The 15,464-nt window shown below is 50.1% G+C and overlaps 2 protein-coding genes and 1 non-coding gene across 3 annotated transcripts; all 3 read right to left on the bottom strand.

The window, feature by feature from the left end:
* Positions 1-4,731: 4,731 nt before the first annotated feature.
* On the bottom strand, positions 4,732-8,513 carry STEHIDRAFT_128546 (uncharacterized protein; the record flags this gene model as incomplete). The annotated part of the gene is made up of 13 exons (XM_007300686.1): positions 4,732-6,266; positions 6,323-6,361; positions 6,418-6,640; positions 6,694-6,912; positions 6,966-7,034; positions 7,092-7,181; positions 7,236-7,296; positions 7,353-7,378; positions 7,431-7,499; positions 7,563-7,787; positions 7,849-8,034; positions 8,090-8,228; positions 8,293-8,513. 13 exons carry the CDS (start codon positions 8,511-8,513, stop codon positions 4,732-4,734), a joined length of 3,102 nt encoding a protein of 1,033 aa, XP_007300748.1.
* A 1,468-nt stretch (positions 8,514-9,981) lies between these two features.
* Positions 9,982-10,055, bottom strand: STEHIDRAFT_t83. Its single transcript has one exon. It is a non-coding gene; the product is annotated as a tRNA-Val (tRNA).
* Positions 10,056-10,227: 172 nt separating this feature from the next.
* STEHIDRAFT_73750 (RdRP-domain-containing protein) lies at positions 10,228-15,426 on the bottom strand. Its single transcript, XM_007300493.1, has 16 exons — positions 14,981-15,426; positions 14,687-14,895; positions 14,530-14,626; positions 13,726-14,473; positions 13,645-13,676; positions 13,122-13,576; positions 13,041-13,051; positions 12,818-12,979; positions 12,333-12,754; positions 12,186-12,275; positions 12,039-12,128; positions 11,906-11,969; positions 11,672-11,831; positions 11,585-11,618; positions 11,512-11,522; positions 10,228-11,459 (listed from the first exon to the last, which is right to left on the bottom strand). The coding sequence occupies exons 1-16, from the start codon at positions 15,336-15,338 to the stop codon at positions 10,362-10,364; spliced, it is 4,041 nt and encodes a 1,346-aa protein (XP_007300555.1). The 5' UTR covers positions 15,339-15,426; the 3' UTR covers positions 10,228-10,361.
* Positions 15,427-15,464: the final 38 nt, after the last annotated feature.

The raw sequence follows: 15,464 nt of genomic DNA, 5'->3' as shown, positions 1-15,464 counted from the left end.
GCTGAGGCTATTATGATGCTCACGACGCACGAACAATCCGTCGCGCCTTGCGTATATTGACGCCACCCGCCCCCTCCCACCCCGCGTTTCCTCAACGTTTCACTCGCATGAAATTAGATGAAATTGCAACATGTCCAGTCGGCAGTCGCGTCGCGTCGCGTCGGCCTCGGTGCCTTTTCGGTTCCAACTTCCCGCACGGCGCACGCGATGGAGGTTCAAATCACGCGAACGCCGAGCGCTAAATTTAAAATTGCTGCTTCCAAATCTTATCGGTACTGGTATCGGTAAACGTAAAAACTTTATCGGCGCCGGCTTCGGGATTCGGAGCACGCACGCACGCAATTTTTTATGTTTTTGAGTTACGTAATATATTTACGGGGTCGGCGGGACGACACAGCAAAAGGTGGGGAGGAGACGGTCTGGACTTTGTTTGGCTGGTCGAGGCTTTGGAGGGTCTGGACTGTGGATGATTGCGCTTTGAATTTAGGGGACGGAAGAGAGCATGTGGGAGTTGTTCCGGCGGCGTGAGCTCGAGGAGTGGGATTCGGAGGCGCCCGAGGGGATGGGATGAGGTGATGTCATGGCGACGAGCACGTTGAGAGGAGACCATGCTTGGTTATTCACCGGATTGGAGCGTTGTGGGATGTTTTGGTTCTGGGCACGTTCAAGCAAGAAGTTGCGGATACGGTTGCGAGTTGGGCGGGGACGACGTTGAGGGTGGATTTCGATATTGATGGCCCGGGTGATGCTAACTTTTGCGAAGGCGGTGGTGGCGGTGGATGCAAGGTGGATAGGTGAGTGACTTTAGACTCGGAGTTCAAGTTGTTCCCGTTCTCATCACGGTTGGGGATGGCGTTCGCTGACGAGTCTTGTTGGTCCATGTGTTTTATAGCTCAAAGATCATACCCATAGGCTACTAAGTGCGCAACAGTATGCCCATCGGTGGTTCATGCTTCGGGACCCCAAGCGTTGATTTATGCTAATCTTGCCTATCCAGATGTTCGCGGCCGACCTGCAATATATAATATCTCCCGGTCAAATGTATGCGCTTTGAATGCCCAGAAAGGAAAACGGAGAATCCACATCTCCAAATCTCTTCAGAGCCTTCATATCCGCGCGGTCGTTGAAAACAAACGGACCCCCGCGCAGCCGTCCCCTCCAACGATATACCCATACTCAACTAACACCGGCGGACATCTTTATGATGGTCGAGATGCGGACGTTGTCACAGCAGTACGTTGTGGGGCTTGATACAACCTGGATGGTTTATCCCTCTTGGTGTGGATACCATCCAGAGTTGCTCGCGGGGAACCGTTTTGACCGCGGTCGGCGGGATGGCTGTCTTATCGATGCTCAAAGTCGATGCCACAGTGGCGTTGAACGTTTCGTCGCTCGTAAGGTTCATCTTTCACTATAGAGTTTTCTGTGGCCTGGAGGTTAGGAGACTGCCGAGCTCCGTTTGCGCGGTGTTAATCATTCGGTACGTGTACTGGATGAGATGCGTTCGGTATAGGTATGGCGGCATGGTTTGCGTGGTAAAATCATTGGATGTCGAGTATTGCCTGGTGTCGAGATCAACGTTGGATCAAGGTGACAGGATTGAGGATGCTAGAAGGTGGCGATGGCCGCATGCCCTAGTCTGGTCGGTCAAGGTTACGCTTCATGCGGTACGTAACACTTGATTTTGGGTATATCGCCAGTAAGTATTTCTCTCTGAGTTGTGTCTTTGCCCTCAGAAACTGACGGACAAACGCATACATCAGGTCATTACCCAGGCTCGTTCTCCAAATACTATTTCCTTCCAGCAGACGTACTCGGAAAGACCAAGGTGCGCAAGTCCGATCTCGTGCTTCTAGTCATCTATCGCGGCACGTAGCTCATTTCTCAACCGTCTTATATCCTCGCTTGAACGGTCTGACGTGGAATATTCTCCGTTTAGAGCAAGGCGTCCTTATAGATACTACCTCTATGATATTCGTCTTGATGGCAAGTATGATATATCTCTAAGACTCCGACCCGAACCCCAGCCTCGCTTATATCCTTGATGGTCGGTGACTGTCGGTGCTCTGCATGACCCTCATACTCATGGGTCCAGGAGACGGTTAATCAGCAGCAGGAGGACTTGAAGGTACTTTCTAGGGAAGACAGCAAATATTATGGTGACGATTGAGAGCCATCGGTAGCTAGTTTGCCGTCTATTCAGCGAGGTACGCCGACATCTGATTGTAAGCAGTAGCTGATGTGCATGTTCTCCAGGCCTCAAGCACTTCGACCGCCGAGTTTAGATAGCCAACGGTCCATGAAGTGCCTAGTTTCGGCTGTTCATCTTCATCATTCGCTTGACGGTATCCCCCAGCACCCCTAGTTAGGTACTCCCCCTTAGCCCCGATTCTTGTACTAGGATATTGACGGCCTTGGTCCGAACTTTTTGATAGGCCGGTGCGCAGAGCTTCAATTTGTGGTGGTGGCGTCCATTAACGCCACTGGCCCAGAGACAAGAACTTACATCATCTCCAGGAAGTCATTTACACCGGTGACGCCTGGGGCATCAATGCGGGTAAGTTCGTGGGTTGTCGCGAGCAGTCAGGCGGCGTAATTCTGATAATAGATCGTGTCATAACATTCTTCCGAGAACGAAAAGTTATGCTTGCCCATGGCGAAAACTTTCCAGAAATTTGAGAAAGTGCTCTTGCGGCCTTTCGATGATACCTCTGGCGTTTTCGGAGTGTGAGCCGATGCCGTCTTCTCGCGCTCGTGAGACGGATATCTTCATTCTGAACTCCTCCTATTGACCATCTGGATATAGAACGTCCAATGCTTACCCAAACATTCTAATCAGACGTGTATTTCTGGTCTTCCTAGAGTGTCTATCTCAAGGCTTATATGCGTCACAGGCTGCTTTTCTGGGGTCCTATACCGATGGCCACGGTACTATTCCTGGACTTTCATTGCACAGGAATATTCATGGTCTGTTCGCACAGGAACCTCGCTTTTCGTCTCATTTCCGTTCTCTTCCCGCCAACGCAAGCTTTGTCTCTTCAGGTTAATCTCGGACGACGATCATGCTTCACTTTGATCTGCCGCTGCCAGTGGCAAATATACATCGGAACCCGGGCCCGTACTCGAAGGTACGTTACTCCATCCTTCTCGCGTTCTATTCGGTCTCACACAGAAATCCTCGTCGGGTTGACTATATTCAGTCTATAAATTATACTCGGAGGTTAGACCTCGTGATATCGCAAGTCGTTGCGGATCCCTCGAGTCGCCCTCCAGAATGGCAAGAGAAAGCGTCCGTATGGAAATCATTCTTTGTCGGGCCGTAGATGCCTCTGGTTTCCACCACCGGCGCGAAATGACGGTGAGTCCCTGTGAAAATCAATATAAAATACTTGGCCTGCTTAACTTTGGTACATGCTTTTACCATACTACGCCCCGGCCAGACACGATGAACACATGAATCACGCTTTATATAGGTGTGTCCAAATATATGCTCAAATTGATCTGAGCTCTTCTGGCTCCTCTGCTTAAGGATTATACTGAAGACTCGCCGCCTAGGAGCTACCTGTACACATTATGGAGGGTTGGAGGTGTGAAGAACAAATCCCAGAACCTACTCAAACCTCGTTAGGATGTGAGTCCTACCCACAACCTACTTGTGACGCAGTTCCGCCGTTGCTCCTTTCGCGCCGAGCCATCATTCTTCTCTTTTCGTGCTCTTTGCTTCTGGCATACAACCATTCCTCACGGTACTCTTACTTTTCATCAGCGCCCGGACACTAATCCTAACGTATAGCGGAGCAGGTCAAGACCGCGACCTCTGTAGACCTCCAATCCCAGCAACTCCGATTGTCTCGCTGTTCTCATGCCCTTTCCTTCGGCGTTCCCACCGATGATAGAACCATTTGATTGTGAGTTTTATAGTGAATGCTACTTTCAACACTATGGGCTTGTGCGCTTACTTTTTTAGACCTATAGGTTTAGAGTTGTTAAGTGTATAGGGTTAGTGGGATTGAGTACGATAGATCCCGTGTGTGGACAGAACCCCGGCCACCGTTGACGGTGCGCTTTCTGATGCTTATGTTCTATGGTGCGTCGTGGTTTTGTTTCGTTCGCCACGGCGATTGTGTTCCGGGTGTATACGCGTCGAAATGGATGGGGTCTCACTGCCTTCGTCTGTTTTTTTTTTCTTTCCATCGTTTCATTCCCTCGAGCTCGTCCTCTGTTTTGAAAGGGTCTCGACTTCGGTCGCTAGTTTGTTCTGTGCGCGTTTGCCTGGCAAGGTAGTAGGGTGTTTGTTGCGCATTGTTCTCAAAGCGGTTCAGCAATGGAAACTTTTTTCTTCCTGTGCATATTAGGGTTTGGCAAGTGCTGTGCATGTAAAGGAGGACTGTTTTTATTCGAAAGAACAACAGAAACCCTGCCTTTGTATCCGAATATCGCCCGCAGTGCCTTACTTGCCAGATATGAGCAATACTCGTTCAAGTTTCAGCTGGAGGCTGTTCACGTCCTTGAATTATATGGTTTGCATGATACTACAGAAAGAAGGTAATACAGTGTAGAGGAAGAGGAAGTTGTACAGTAAGTATGGTATATAAGTGAATGTAAAAAATACAGAGACATTGTCCATGTAGTCCGCAACGAAAGGGTTGTTCGCCTACTCTTCATACATCCAGCTCGTTAAGTCTGAGATCAAAACAAATATAGTCGCGTTCCCAACCACCATAAAATCCACTAGGATATAGGCGGACTCGGCCCAAAGAAGTCCTTGCCCAAACCAGGGCTTCTCCTGAACCGCGCTGTCACCTTGATGGGCATAGGCTCCGCAAGTCGAACCTCACCTTGTTGCCCATAGGCTCGGGCTAAGATCTCTTTGCTCGCAACAGTGTCGCTGTGGGTGGGACCCAAGACACTCTCTCGCACCGCCACCACCTCCAATAACAACCTTCGAACGTCGTCGTGACGATGCAGATGAGCATAAGCTGCTCCAAGGTCGAGCATACTCTCCAGAGTATCTGCGTGCGAAATACCTAGGACTCTCTGTCTCGCTTCGACGACACCCGCCCATACGGCGGAGGCCTCCAAATAGCGGCGAAGCTGGTACAGTGTGTGGGCGAGGCGATCTCGACTTGAGAGTGTGGTGAGATTATGGGGGCCGAGAATGTTGATCCTCCTGGCTGCGACATCCTCGAACAGGTCGACGGCTGACTCGTGTCGACCAAGGTCGGTATACATGACCGCCAGTAGATGAGCACTCTTGAGAGTTTCGATGTTGTCCAAACCGAGAACCTCCTTCCGCCCTTCCACGACCTCCTCGAAGATCACTGCTGCATCCGTATATCGATGAAGATGGTTGCCGTACACGGCTGCCAGGAAGTGCATGGTGCGTAGAGTATCCGCGTGTTTGGGACCAAGAGATATCTTCCTCCTTTCCACTAACTCCTCGTACAACCGCGCCGCTTCAATATAACGATTAAGGCGACCGGCGAACAACGCAGCCAGATATTGCTTGGTCTGTAACGTGGCTGGATGGTGTGCGCCAAGATGTGTGGCTCTCGCTGAGAGTACTTCCTGGTACAGCTCGGCGGCGTCGCTGTAGCGGCGTAGCTTCGCGTACACGGTCGCCAGGTGATTCGTACTGTCCATAGTCTCGAAGTGGTCGGCCCCAAGGGTTCTTTTTCTCAGTTGAACGACCTCCTCGAAGAGTATTGCGGCCTCGGTGTATCGCGCGAGATCTGCATTGACGGAAGCAAGCATGTGCATAGACCGTAGTGTGAGGCGGTGCTCGCCACCGAAAACCCTCTTCCTCCCCTCCACAATATCAGCGACAAGATCCAAAGCCTTGTCGCTCTGATTGTACTTGACGTACTCTGTGGCGAGACAATGCATACTGTCGAGGGTGTCGACGTGATATGGTCCCAAAGCCTTTCTCCTTCCCGCCACGACCTCCTCGTACATCTCCGCGGCTTCGACGTGGCGTTCCAATGTGGCCCACATGGCAGCGAGATGGTGGGCGATGTCCAAGGACTCGACGTGCTCGCGACCAACAAGCTGCTGGCTGACCTTCCAAGCCTCCTCGTAGAACTTTGCGCCGTCCGCATAGCGTTTCTCTTGAGCCGCGTCGTCTGCAAGCGCCAAAAGGTCTTCTATCTCAGTGTCGAGAGAATCAGCCATGGAAGATGTGATGCTCAGAGTCTCATCGTCAGAAGTGGGGAGGTCGAGAGGCTCTGTGGATTTCGGCCTAATGAAGACCTCTGGCAATCTGGGGCCTGTGAAGTAACGGTGAGATTGTTGCATAAAAATAGATGGCGATAACGATGCGTACTACTGGCTTTACTCGCTGGGACCGCTCTGAATTCATGGCCTAAGAGGGAGCGGTCAGACAGCGGTATGAGATGCGTGATATGATACCAAACTGACCGTATGAATCGGGCGCCGCGGGGGCTTTCTTCAGATCGTCCTGGATTCGGGCAAACGACGGCCTTGAATCTGGTCGTGCATCCCAGCACTCCACCATCAGTTTTCCGACAGTGGTTGTGCCTTCGATCCCCGGGGGCAGTTTTGGGCGTATTTTCTTCTTTTGAACCGTGTTGGGGATTTGGAAGTCGGGGGTGTCCGCGTAAGGCACTTTTCCGGTGAATATCTGTAGCATAGAATTAACATGGCAGACGCTCTATCTCAGGAATACGAACGAACCTCCCAAGCAGTGATCCCGAAACTATATACATCACAGGCTTTGTTGGGTCGCTCGACGTTTGCATCAGAGTCGAATAGCTCGGGCGCCATCCATCGTATTGTGCCTTGTAGCGAATTTGAAGTGGTTGACATAGAACGATTGGGGTCATCGTCTACAATCCGTGACATCCCAAAATCCGCCAAGAGGGCGTGACGGTCGTCTCCCACGAGAACGTTGGCCTAGCGAAGTGGACTTAAGATTGTATTGAAAAGCCGAAGAAAATAATGCTTACGCCTTTAAGGTCACCATGCACAACGTCCTTGCGGTGGAGATACGCCATACCTGAAGCAATGTCCGCGATCTGAAAAGGGTATACTTAGGCAACGCGGAGAGTGCTCAAGTGTAGAAGTCTACTGACCAACGACAATCGCTCTTTTCTCCCACACTCATGCTTCTTGATGTACTGATTGATATTGCCAAACTCGCAATACTGACTGACCATGAATGGCTGCGTCAAGGCTATGGTCAGAACGTTGAAAAGCGCTATAAAAATAAAGCTTACCTGTTCTACGCTCATGCATGCTCCATAGAACCGCAAAATATTAGGATGCGAAAGATTTGTCCTGGAGATGTCTCAATGGTCAGACGCGAATGAGACCAGTCCTCTCGAAAAACATACCAGACATTGACTTCCTTCAAGAAAGCCTATAGAGTAATTAGAAATGTCTCGGCGCACAAACATTTATGGTCGACATACCTTGCGCTGCTTCTCGACACGTTTCTCATCCTTGGCGTTCTGCAACGTCATCTGTTTCACCGCGACATCCTTACGACAAAGAATATTAGATTAGTATCTCTTTCTTGCCACGAAAAAAATGGAGGAGCGCACCCTGCCATCCCATTCTCCGCGATAAAGGCTACCGAAAGACCCACAACCGATGCAGTCAATCTTCGCGAAACTGATTTCGAGACTGGTGATGTTCCATACGGGAGGGGCACATAGATTGCTGCCGTTAAGAGGTCGTGAGTGTCTTTGCAGTGTCTCCAAGGCCTTCCTGATAAACCTTTCCTGGACAGAAGGGGATTTCCGCTCCTCGCCAAGTTCGGATACGTACTGACGGGATAGAAAAATGGATGTGAATAACGAATATAAAGCGCGATAACATTACCAATACCTGTGTAAGACCGACAAGTAGGTCTTCTATTCGCCGCTGACGACCCTCCTGGACATTCAGTACTTTTAGAATCTTGTGGTCGTATCTGGAAAGATGGTGCAAGTATTTGACGAGCTCTGATTCATCTTTCTCCCGCGCTTCTTCCATCAGTGCTTGCTGATCGGCGAGTCGTAGATGGGCCACAATCTATAACAAGTGGTGTAAGCGAATTCTGGGTACATGGAATTTACAGAGAACCCACGTTGAAGCGCTGAACGGCATCGTTGATAGAGTTCGAAGCACTTGAGAGCGCTTCGTCGATTGCTCCGGTATTAAGCAAGCACCATAGGAAACCCTTTTCACTGAGCCTCACAACTGTGTTTCCCGCCGTTTGTGTAGTTCTATGGATAATGATGGCCATTCTTATCAGTATCGATGAATACTACAAACCGCGAGGAAACGCACTGCAAGATCTGAAGAAGGCTGTCATGCAGCGGCTCAGTCCGTCGCTCCATTAGAAAGTTGGCCATCTCCCGCATGAGGACCTCACAGCGACTCAGAAGACATTTTAGTTGACTTCGCCGGCTTTCGATGGAGTCGCATATGCCCATCGCCCTTTCCAAAGCACTCCATGCGAAGCTGAATGCAGGATAAGCGCCAATAACGACTGCGATAACTTCAGCCATATGGAAGGTTGGGAGTTAGAGGGAAACGTTCCGTGGACTTTCATCGAGGTAGACGAGTCAAGTTATAGAGTACATGGATTGCGCGCTGCACAGCTCATGTTGGTCCGATGGCCAGATGATGCACAGCTGTCCATAACTGGATACAAGGATCCCTATGGTCATACCAGAATAAACTGTGCGATAAATGGTCCGTATGACTGACCCATAGAAACTGTGAGAGCGCACCTCGAAGATGCCGTCACTCTGGGCCCTCGGTCGATGAGCCGGTTTTCCTTCAAGGACGATATCTTGTCTTGATCAGTCTACATTTAGAAGGAGTGAGTCAGATTGCGCTCCCCAAGACTCCGTTTCTCAGAGTTGAGGCGATGACTAGCGCTGACTACGTATCATCTGGTCAGTTTCGTTTCTGAGAGGTTTCTTCGTGTTAGGACTCGTACCTGTTTTTGCGCACTGCATCAATGACACGAGGCCATCTTGTACAGGATTCAAGCTGCTTCACTCACCTGAGGTCATCTATACGTTGGTATTGCAAGCGGTATTGCCACGTCGATAACTATCGTACACCATCACCCACCGGCAGCATCGAGTAAGCCGCATCGTGAACTGAAAAACTGAGTGCTCGTGCTCCATGAATGCGTTTCGACGGCGCTTCTGGATGTTCTCGATGACGATCTCACAGATAAGACATCATGTAGTAGGTGGTGCGTCAGAGACGGAAACTTACTACCCGAGTCATTAGGATCGTCTTTCAACGGGTGCCACAAGACTGGCGGACGAGATATTCATTCTATGACGACCTAGTACTTATAGGCGCTATACCATTCTAAGATCTCTAAGAGGACCAGCATCTGTATGGATCTATGGCAGTGGTTGCAACAGTGCTTGGTCCGGAGAGCGCTCACATATTTAGATTGCCGCCGAGAAAGTACCACGAACGAACTGGTCAGCCACAAATACACTACTACTATCGAACAGATAAATAAGAACTCACTTTAGCGCTAAATAGAGGTTACTATAGTAGGGTCAAACTTCTGCACCGACTGTTCGCTGGTCTGAGGAATGCCAAGAGCTATTGGCGCTCAAGCTGTCCTGTCTACTTACTCGAGAGGTGACGGTTAGCTGGAATAAGCGCATCATGCACGGTGTACTGCATGCATATGTTGTTAGTCGACCTGTCTTGCCTGGTGATGAATCATGAAGTTGGACCCGCCCTTGTCGATTGGTTGTCGACGTCGACAGAAAGATCGGGACACCGAAACCTCGGGACTCGGACGGTTCAGAGGCCGCTCCTCGATGAGGCGACGAATTCTCACGGATACTGTAGTCATCCATCGACGACAGAGCAAAGGATTAGGCTGATGATAGACACGATGCTGTGTTAGCCTGTTGCCTACTTCTAACCAACTGTTAAACGATGATTGAAACGACAAAATATGAAAAAGCCTGATTCTAAAGGAAAACAATTACTTGATTCGACCCAGGCTCGAACTGAGGACCTTCTGTGTGTTAGACAGATGCGATAACCAACTACGCCATCGAACCCTTGGTGTTGAATTAATATCGCAAAAGAGGATTTGAAGCGGCAGTCAACTTCGTGATATCATACGCATTTGAACGGCTACGCTCAACGAGTCATGCTATCAACATGCTATCGTAAATTATGTTTGTGACTCTTGTCATTGAGAGGCCCATTCACAGGACTGGGAAGACGAGAAGCAAGGTACGAACAGGATAAAGTGGGATAACATGGCTACGAATCAAACCAAAGGATCAACGCAGAATAGCAACGGGAGGTCATGTTTCTCTGAACCGGGATTGTCAAACAACTGAGACAGGTGTACACCAACATCATCTCTCCTTGCGAGCGCCACCACCACCGCCACCCTTGCGAGCACCACCGCCACCGCCGCCATCACGACCTCCGCTACGACCACCTCCACCACGAACGCCCCCGGGCCTAGCACCTTGACCACCTTGATTTCCTCTATCGCCTGGCGTCCGACCAAATTTACCTCCACGTCCGCCACGGTCGCGTCCAGAGCCTTCACGAGACATGTGAGGAGGCGGACTCGGAGAAGCAGTCCTCGGCGGCGTCGGTAATGGCTGAGACGGCACCGGTGCTAAGTCGCCCAAAAGCTTCTGCAAACAGTCCAAAACCACCCCAAGCACGACCCACCCAAAGCTCTGTATACCTTCCATCTCACCACCATCCTGTCCGGTGCCCCTCTCTGCCTGCATCCGCAAAGCCCAAACATAGGCGTCCCAAGCTGCCTTCAGCCCTTGCTTCAAAGTCTGTGGATCCGCTTTCGTAGGATCAGCTACGAGACGTTGGCGGATGTCCTTGACAAGCATGCTGGTGTGGAGTTTCATGTAGTATGTACGACCTTTGCGCCAGCGGGCTTGTGTACAATTTGAAAGAATGGCACCGATAAATACTTCTTCTTCTGTGAGGATGTCGGTAGGTGCGTCGGTGAGCGTGTGTGTCACGCGTATGTAACGCAGTTCGCGGGCATATTTGGCGAAGAGTGCTTGTGGTGTCCTATCTAAAGCACCGTCAATGCCCGCATCCGACCCTGCCATACTTCCAACGGTGGAGATGGATGATGGCGCCACATAGTCGAGGAGCACATGCTGAACGCGTGGTGCGATCGCTAGGCAAATCGGATCCATGTCTGGATTGGTAGGTTTAGTGGGCACATCCAAAGGGACACCCTTCTGGGTAGGCATGAGCTCAATGTTCCTGAAAAGATGACCAAGGGCTCGATCCGACTCGTAGTAATCGTTCTCGCGAGGGCCTGAGACTTCGGCTTGATGCCAATCAGGTTTGAAGCGGCTGAGTGACCTCGGGAGGTCTGAAATGTCGACCGGCTTTCCATTCTTGGGGTAATCTACGGCTTGCGAACAAAGCTCTGCAAGGAGCATGCAGCGGTGGTCGAATGTGCCCTCCTGTAGCCCATACTTGTAAGCAAGATAATAGAAGACGGGATGTACAACCTACCCTGGATTGATCTGTAGCGAGAAAATGCATCATCAGACGGGAAATCCAAGCCTGAATATGATGGCCGACTCACCGGCGATGGTCAGATGTTTATCTGAGAGCAAACCCTATACCAAGACGATAAGCTGGGAGAAGCTAGGGAATAACAGGGGATACCCACCAGAACATCGGAATTGATATACTCTACGATGAAGTCACAGATGTCATCCACCGTAGCATCGCGATCAAGAGTTCTGGTTCCCGCGCCAGTATAGTCCGCGGGTTGGCTGTGCACCTCCGGCATCAAGCTTCCGTTGTCGATGATGATATCATACTGATCACTGGACATATGAAAGAGAATGTCGAGTGGGCACTCTCAGCTACGGGAACAGTGGACGGCGGCAGCAGTACGTACCCATCGAGATCACCTCCACCAAGCATAGATGCTAACGAGCGGTCCGTATCCGACGATGGATCAGCTGGAGGTAAATCACTCAGTTCTATATCCTCCTAACATCACAGCCAGCAAAGCAAGGCATGTCACGGACCCACTGAAGGAAGGACGACGAGGTTCTTGAGGTCCTTGAAAAAACATATTTTGTCTTTTGGAGGTTCGCCGACGGCCCATACTCGCTGAACTGAATATTACCCGGTCTGTCGTCAGGATAGGAATACGGAAAGAATGGAGGGCTTACTATCGCCGGGATGGACCACCGGACTTCTTGATATCATGCAAGGGCCTTTCAGGAACTTCGTTTCACTACCTGGACCCTCTTGGACACATGCTTTACAAATATCTGTTAGACAGGCGTCGAGTTCGTAAGTAAAGTGAAGCGACATACCGAAGATACATCCCGCCGGTAAGGTATACACACTGTCCTTATCCAGGCCCTCGCGAATATATGCCAGGCCCTCGTCTGCACATCCAACCAACTTGTAACTACCAGGAACAGGTATCTGAGCCTTATGCTTAATATCTCTTAAGCATCCGTTCATAGCAAAGCGAAGTACGCGGCCAAGAAATGCGTTCTCGATAGCTTTGCTACCATCTCGATTAGTCTCTTTGAAGTCAAGACCAAGTTTGACCAGTTGCTCGAGAATAAAGGGCAGGTGATAACCAAAACCCATACCGTGGGTACGGAGGAGAGAGACGAATTTCTCGATGGAGTCCGATGAAGTGTAGATGAGCGACTTTGTCTGTTCCTGAAGGCTGATGAATGACTCCTTCCGGACGCCGCGATCCTCCAGAATCATAACGAGGGCTCTAGATAATCGAACGAAGCAAGCTCAGGAAGATTGAAAACCTTGCAGATGTGTGCCAACATACCTGTTGAGAGAAAATGAATTTGGACGCTCAAAGGCGCGAGCAATCTCAAGCCAGGCATCTTCGTCATTATCAACAACGAACTTCCGCATGGAGGGTCGAAGGCGCATCTTGATCCCCACAAGACGATGATCAATGACGACCATACCCTTATATCCGAGAAAACTAAGAATGCCAAACGATTTATTTTCAGAACTTTACAGAAGACGACTTGAAAGAAACGCACCGAATCTGATACTAAGGGGTTGCGGCGGTGATAACATCATCTTCAGAGGCTGACAAGTTTATCATAAACGAGGTGACTTACAGCAGAAGGGCGCACAGTGTTCCCACCGTGATCCAACCTGCTCTCACAAAGCTCCGCCCAAATCATACCCCCTAGTTCAAGCGAAATCGTGCCCACACCGTCAGTGTGAAGATACCGGTCGTCATCACCGATGTCCTCCATCTCCTCCCACTGATCCCTTGTGACCTTGACAGATGGGTCCGTCGCGGTAAATGCCTGTGCAATGCGGGCTGCGTACTTTGAGGGTTGACGGATGACGTTGGAGAAGTCTCCAAGGGATTGCCGGATATAGTGTCCATTGACGTATGTTCCGGAATGAGAGGGATGAGACGAAGGGAGGTGAAAGGGGTGAACAAACCACACTGCGTGTTCTCGTAGAGCAGATGTAGAGTACGCAAGAAACTCAAAGTCTCGACCGGCGAGCTCGAAGCCGTTCTTGAGGATATGACCGACTCGTTGTTGGAGGAAATATGTACCTTTTGACGGAAAGGGCACATCGTCAGTCAATGGAAGGTTCTCGGCAAGCCCAAAAGCAAACATTTACCATCAACATCACGGTCCCACCGATAAGAAAGCCTTTATTACTTCAGTACACTGAGAGGGCGGTCAGGATCGAAAGCCATACCTATCTTCATCGCGAAAGTCAACTCTGATGAAATTCTCCGTGAAAGTAGGGTCGATCTCCTGGTATTTACGAATGACCCGATTGCTTTGAGTCGGATTTGGACCTTCCAGTATTGTACGCGTCGGCGTGAAGGTGATATGGTGGCAATAAAAGTGACCTTTCGACAGCTTCAACCGCTGCAAGAGTGCCTTCCGGTGATCAAACTCTCCCACAACTCGTTTGAACATCGCCACCGGCATGTCATTGGGGCCTCTGCGCGTCTTGAGCTCCTCTGCGAATTTGCTCAAGATGATGCTGGCATCCGAGCCATACTTGACGCAGATCTCATCGATCGGGCCCCGAAGGTCTCCTAAGAGGTCTGTAGTCGTCAACAAGGTATTGCGCAGCAACAGCTCGATCTGGAAGGCATTCCTCCACTCAAGCCGCATAAGCCAGTTTTTCATCCAGTAAAGCTTCTCCGCAGAGAAGAACCCCATCTTGCTACATTCTATGCCGGACTTCGGGATTACCGGTCGCGGCTCTATGGCCGCTATCCGACATAGTTGTTCAAAGCGGTCGATAGCGTTCGACTCGAAGAAGATAACGCGAAGATGATGTGCATATGGAGTAACACGTGCGTGAGCATCATCGAGAGCAGAGATGCGATCGCGTTCTGCATCTTGTTTCCTCCGGACGATCCCTTCGCGAGGTCGATTGTTGAAGCTACTTTCCTCCAAGATGGGCGGAGTGGCGAGGTCAAACACAATGACTAGAAAATGCATGAAAAATCGGTATAAGGCTCTGAGCATAACATGGAAAACTTGCATGCATATCCGAAGTCGTGGCCCATCGCCATAACACGAATACTAGACCATCTGATAATAATGCTATAGCGGTCTTCGTCGGTGGCTCGATTACCCAACTACGCAAGTTTATAAGTAGGGGGAACACTTTCACTGAAAACAGAAAATTTACAACATACATCGATGTGTATATCCTTGTGGTCGTAGCTCATGTCGAGCCACGCAGTCTTGTTACCACTGACGAACTCCTGCTCGTATTCAGCCGCAAACATGCGAGACAGACCAGGGCCGGGCCTGTAAAGTGCACCAAATTGAATCTTCTCCACTCTGAGACGATCTTGGGATAGCTGATGAACAATGCGGTCGCGGGCCTCTTGCTTCTCAGGACCTATTCATAAGCCAAAGTCCCCACGCCATACAAATTGAGCATCGATATTTCGAGCAAAAGAAAAAAGAAAATAAGACAAGCTCACCGACATAGATCGATTTCTCCAGCATATCCCTGAAGTTATCCGTCACACCTCTCTGGCTATGGGAAACGTAAATCTTCTTCCGCAATACCTTGACACAATTGCCATCTTCTCTTAACCAACGTCGAAACCGATCTCCAAATTTCCGGCTGTGCAAGGTCAGCTTTCCTGTTCCATTGTTCCCTACGCCCCCGGCCTCGCTCTCCTTTAGTTCGACTACAAAATTCGGCGGGCGTCCTCTTTGCCATTGGGTTATATCATTCGGATCGAAGAGGTCAGGTCCGTGGAGGACTTTCTCAAAGGCCTTGATGACTTGATACTTGGACGCGTCAAAGTGGACACGGCTCAAGCTCAGCTCCATGGCGCCCAAAGAGTGACAGAACTAGATGAGAGTGAAGAGCAGTACAATAGGTTGTGGTGGTCGACCTTTAAGAAGCAACATAATGGACAATTCTGTGGCGCATCCTGGAAGTTGTGTCCAAACTCA

Source organism: Stereum hirsutum (assembly GCF_000264905.1).
Source record: "Stereum hirsutum FP-91666 SS1 unplaced genomic scaffold STEHIscaffold_3, whole genome shotgun sequence".
Lineage (NCBI taxonomy): Eukaryota > Fungi > Basidiomycota > Agaricomycetes > Russulales > Stereaceae > Stereum > Stereum hirsutum.
This window is presented reverse-complemented; position numbering and strand designations above follow the sequence as displayed.

What these genes read in the sequence shown, in the direction of transcription:
- STEHIDRAFT_73750 (XM_007300493.1), bottom strand. Translation starts at nt 15,338, where the DNA reads ATGGAGCTGAGCTTGAGCCGTGTCCACTTTGACGCGTCCAAGTATCAA. An exon ending in ACAAGGATATACACATCGAT is followed by an intron (nt 14,627 to 14,686) that starts GTATGTTGTAAA and finishes AAACTTGCGTAG; the next exon opens with TTGGGTAATCGAGCCACCGA. An exon ending in AATTCATTTTCTCTCAACAG is followed by an intron (nt 12,755 to 12,817) that starts GTATGTTGGCAC and finishes TCGATTATCTAG; the next exon opens with AGCCCTCGTTATGATTCTGG.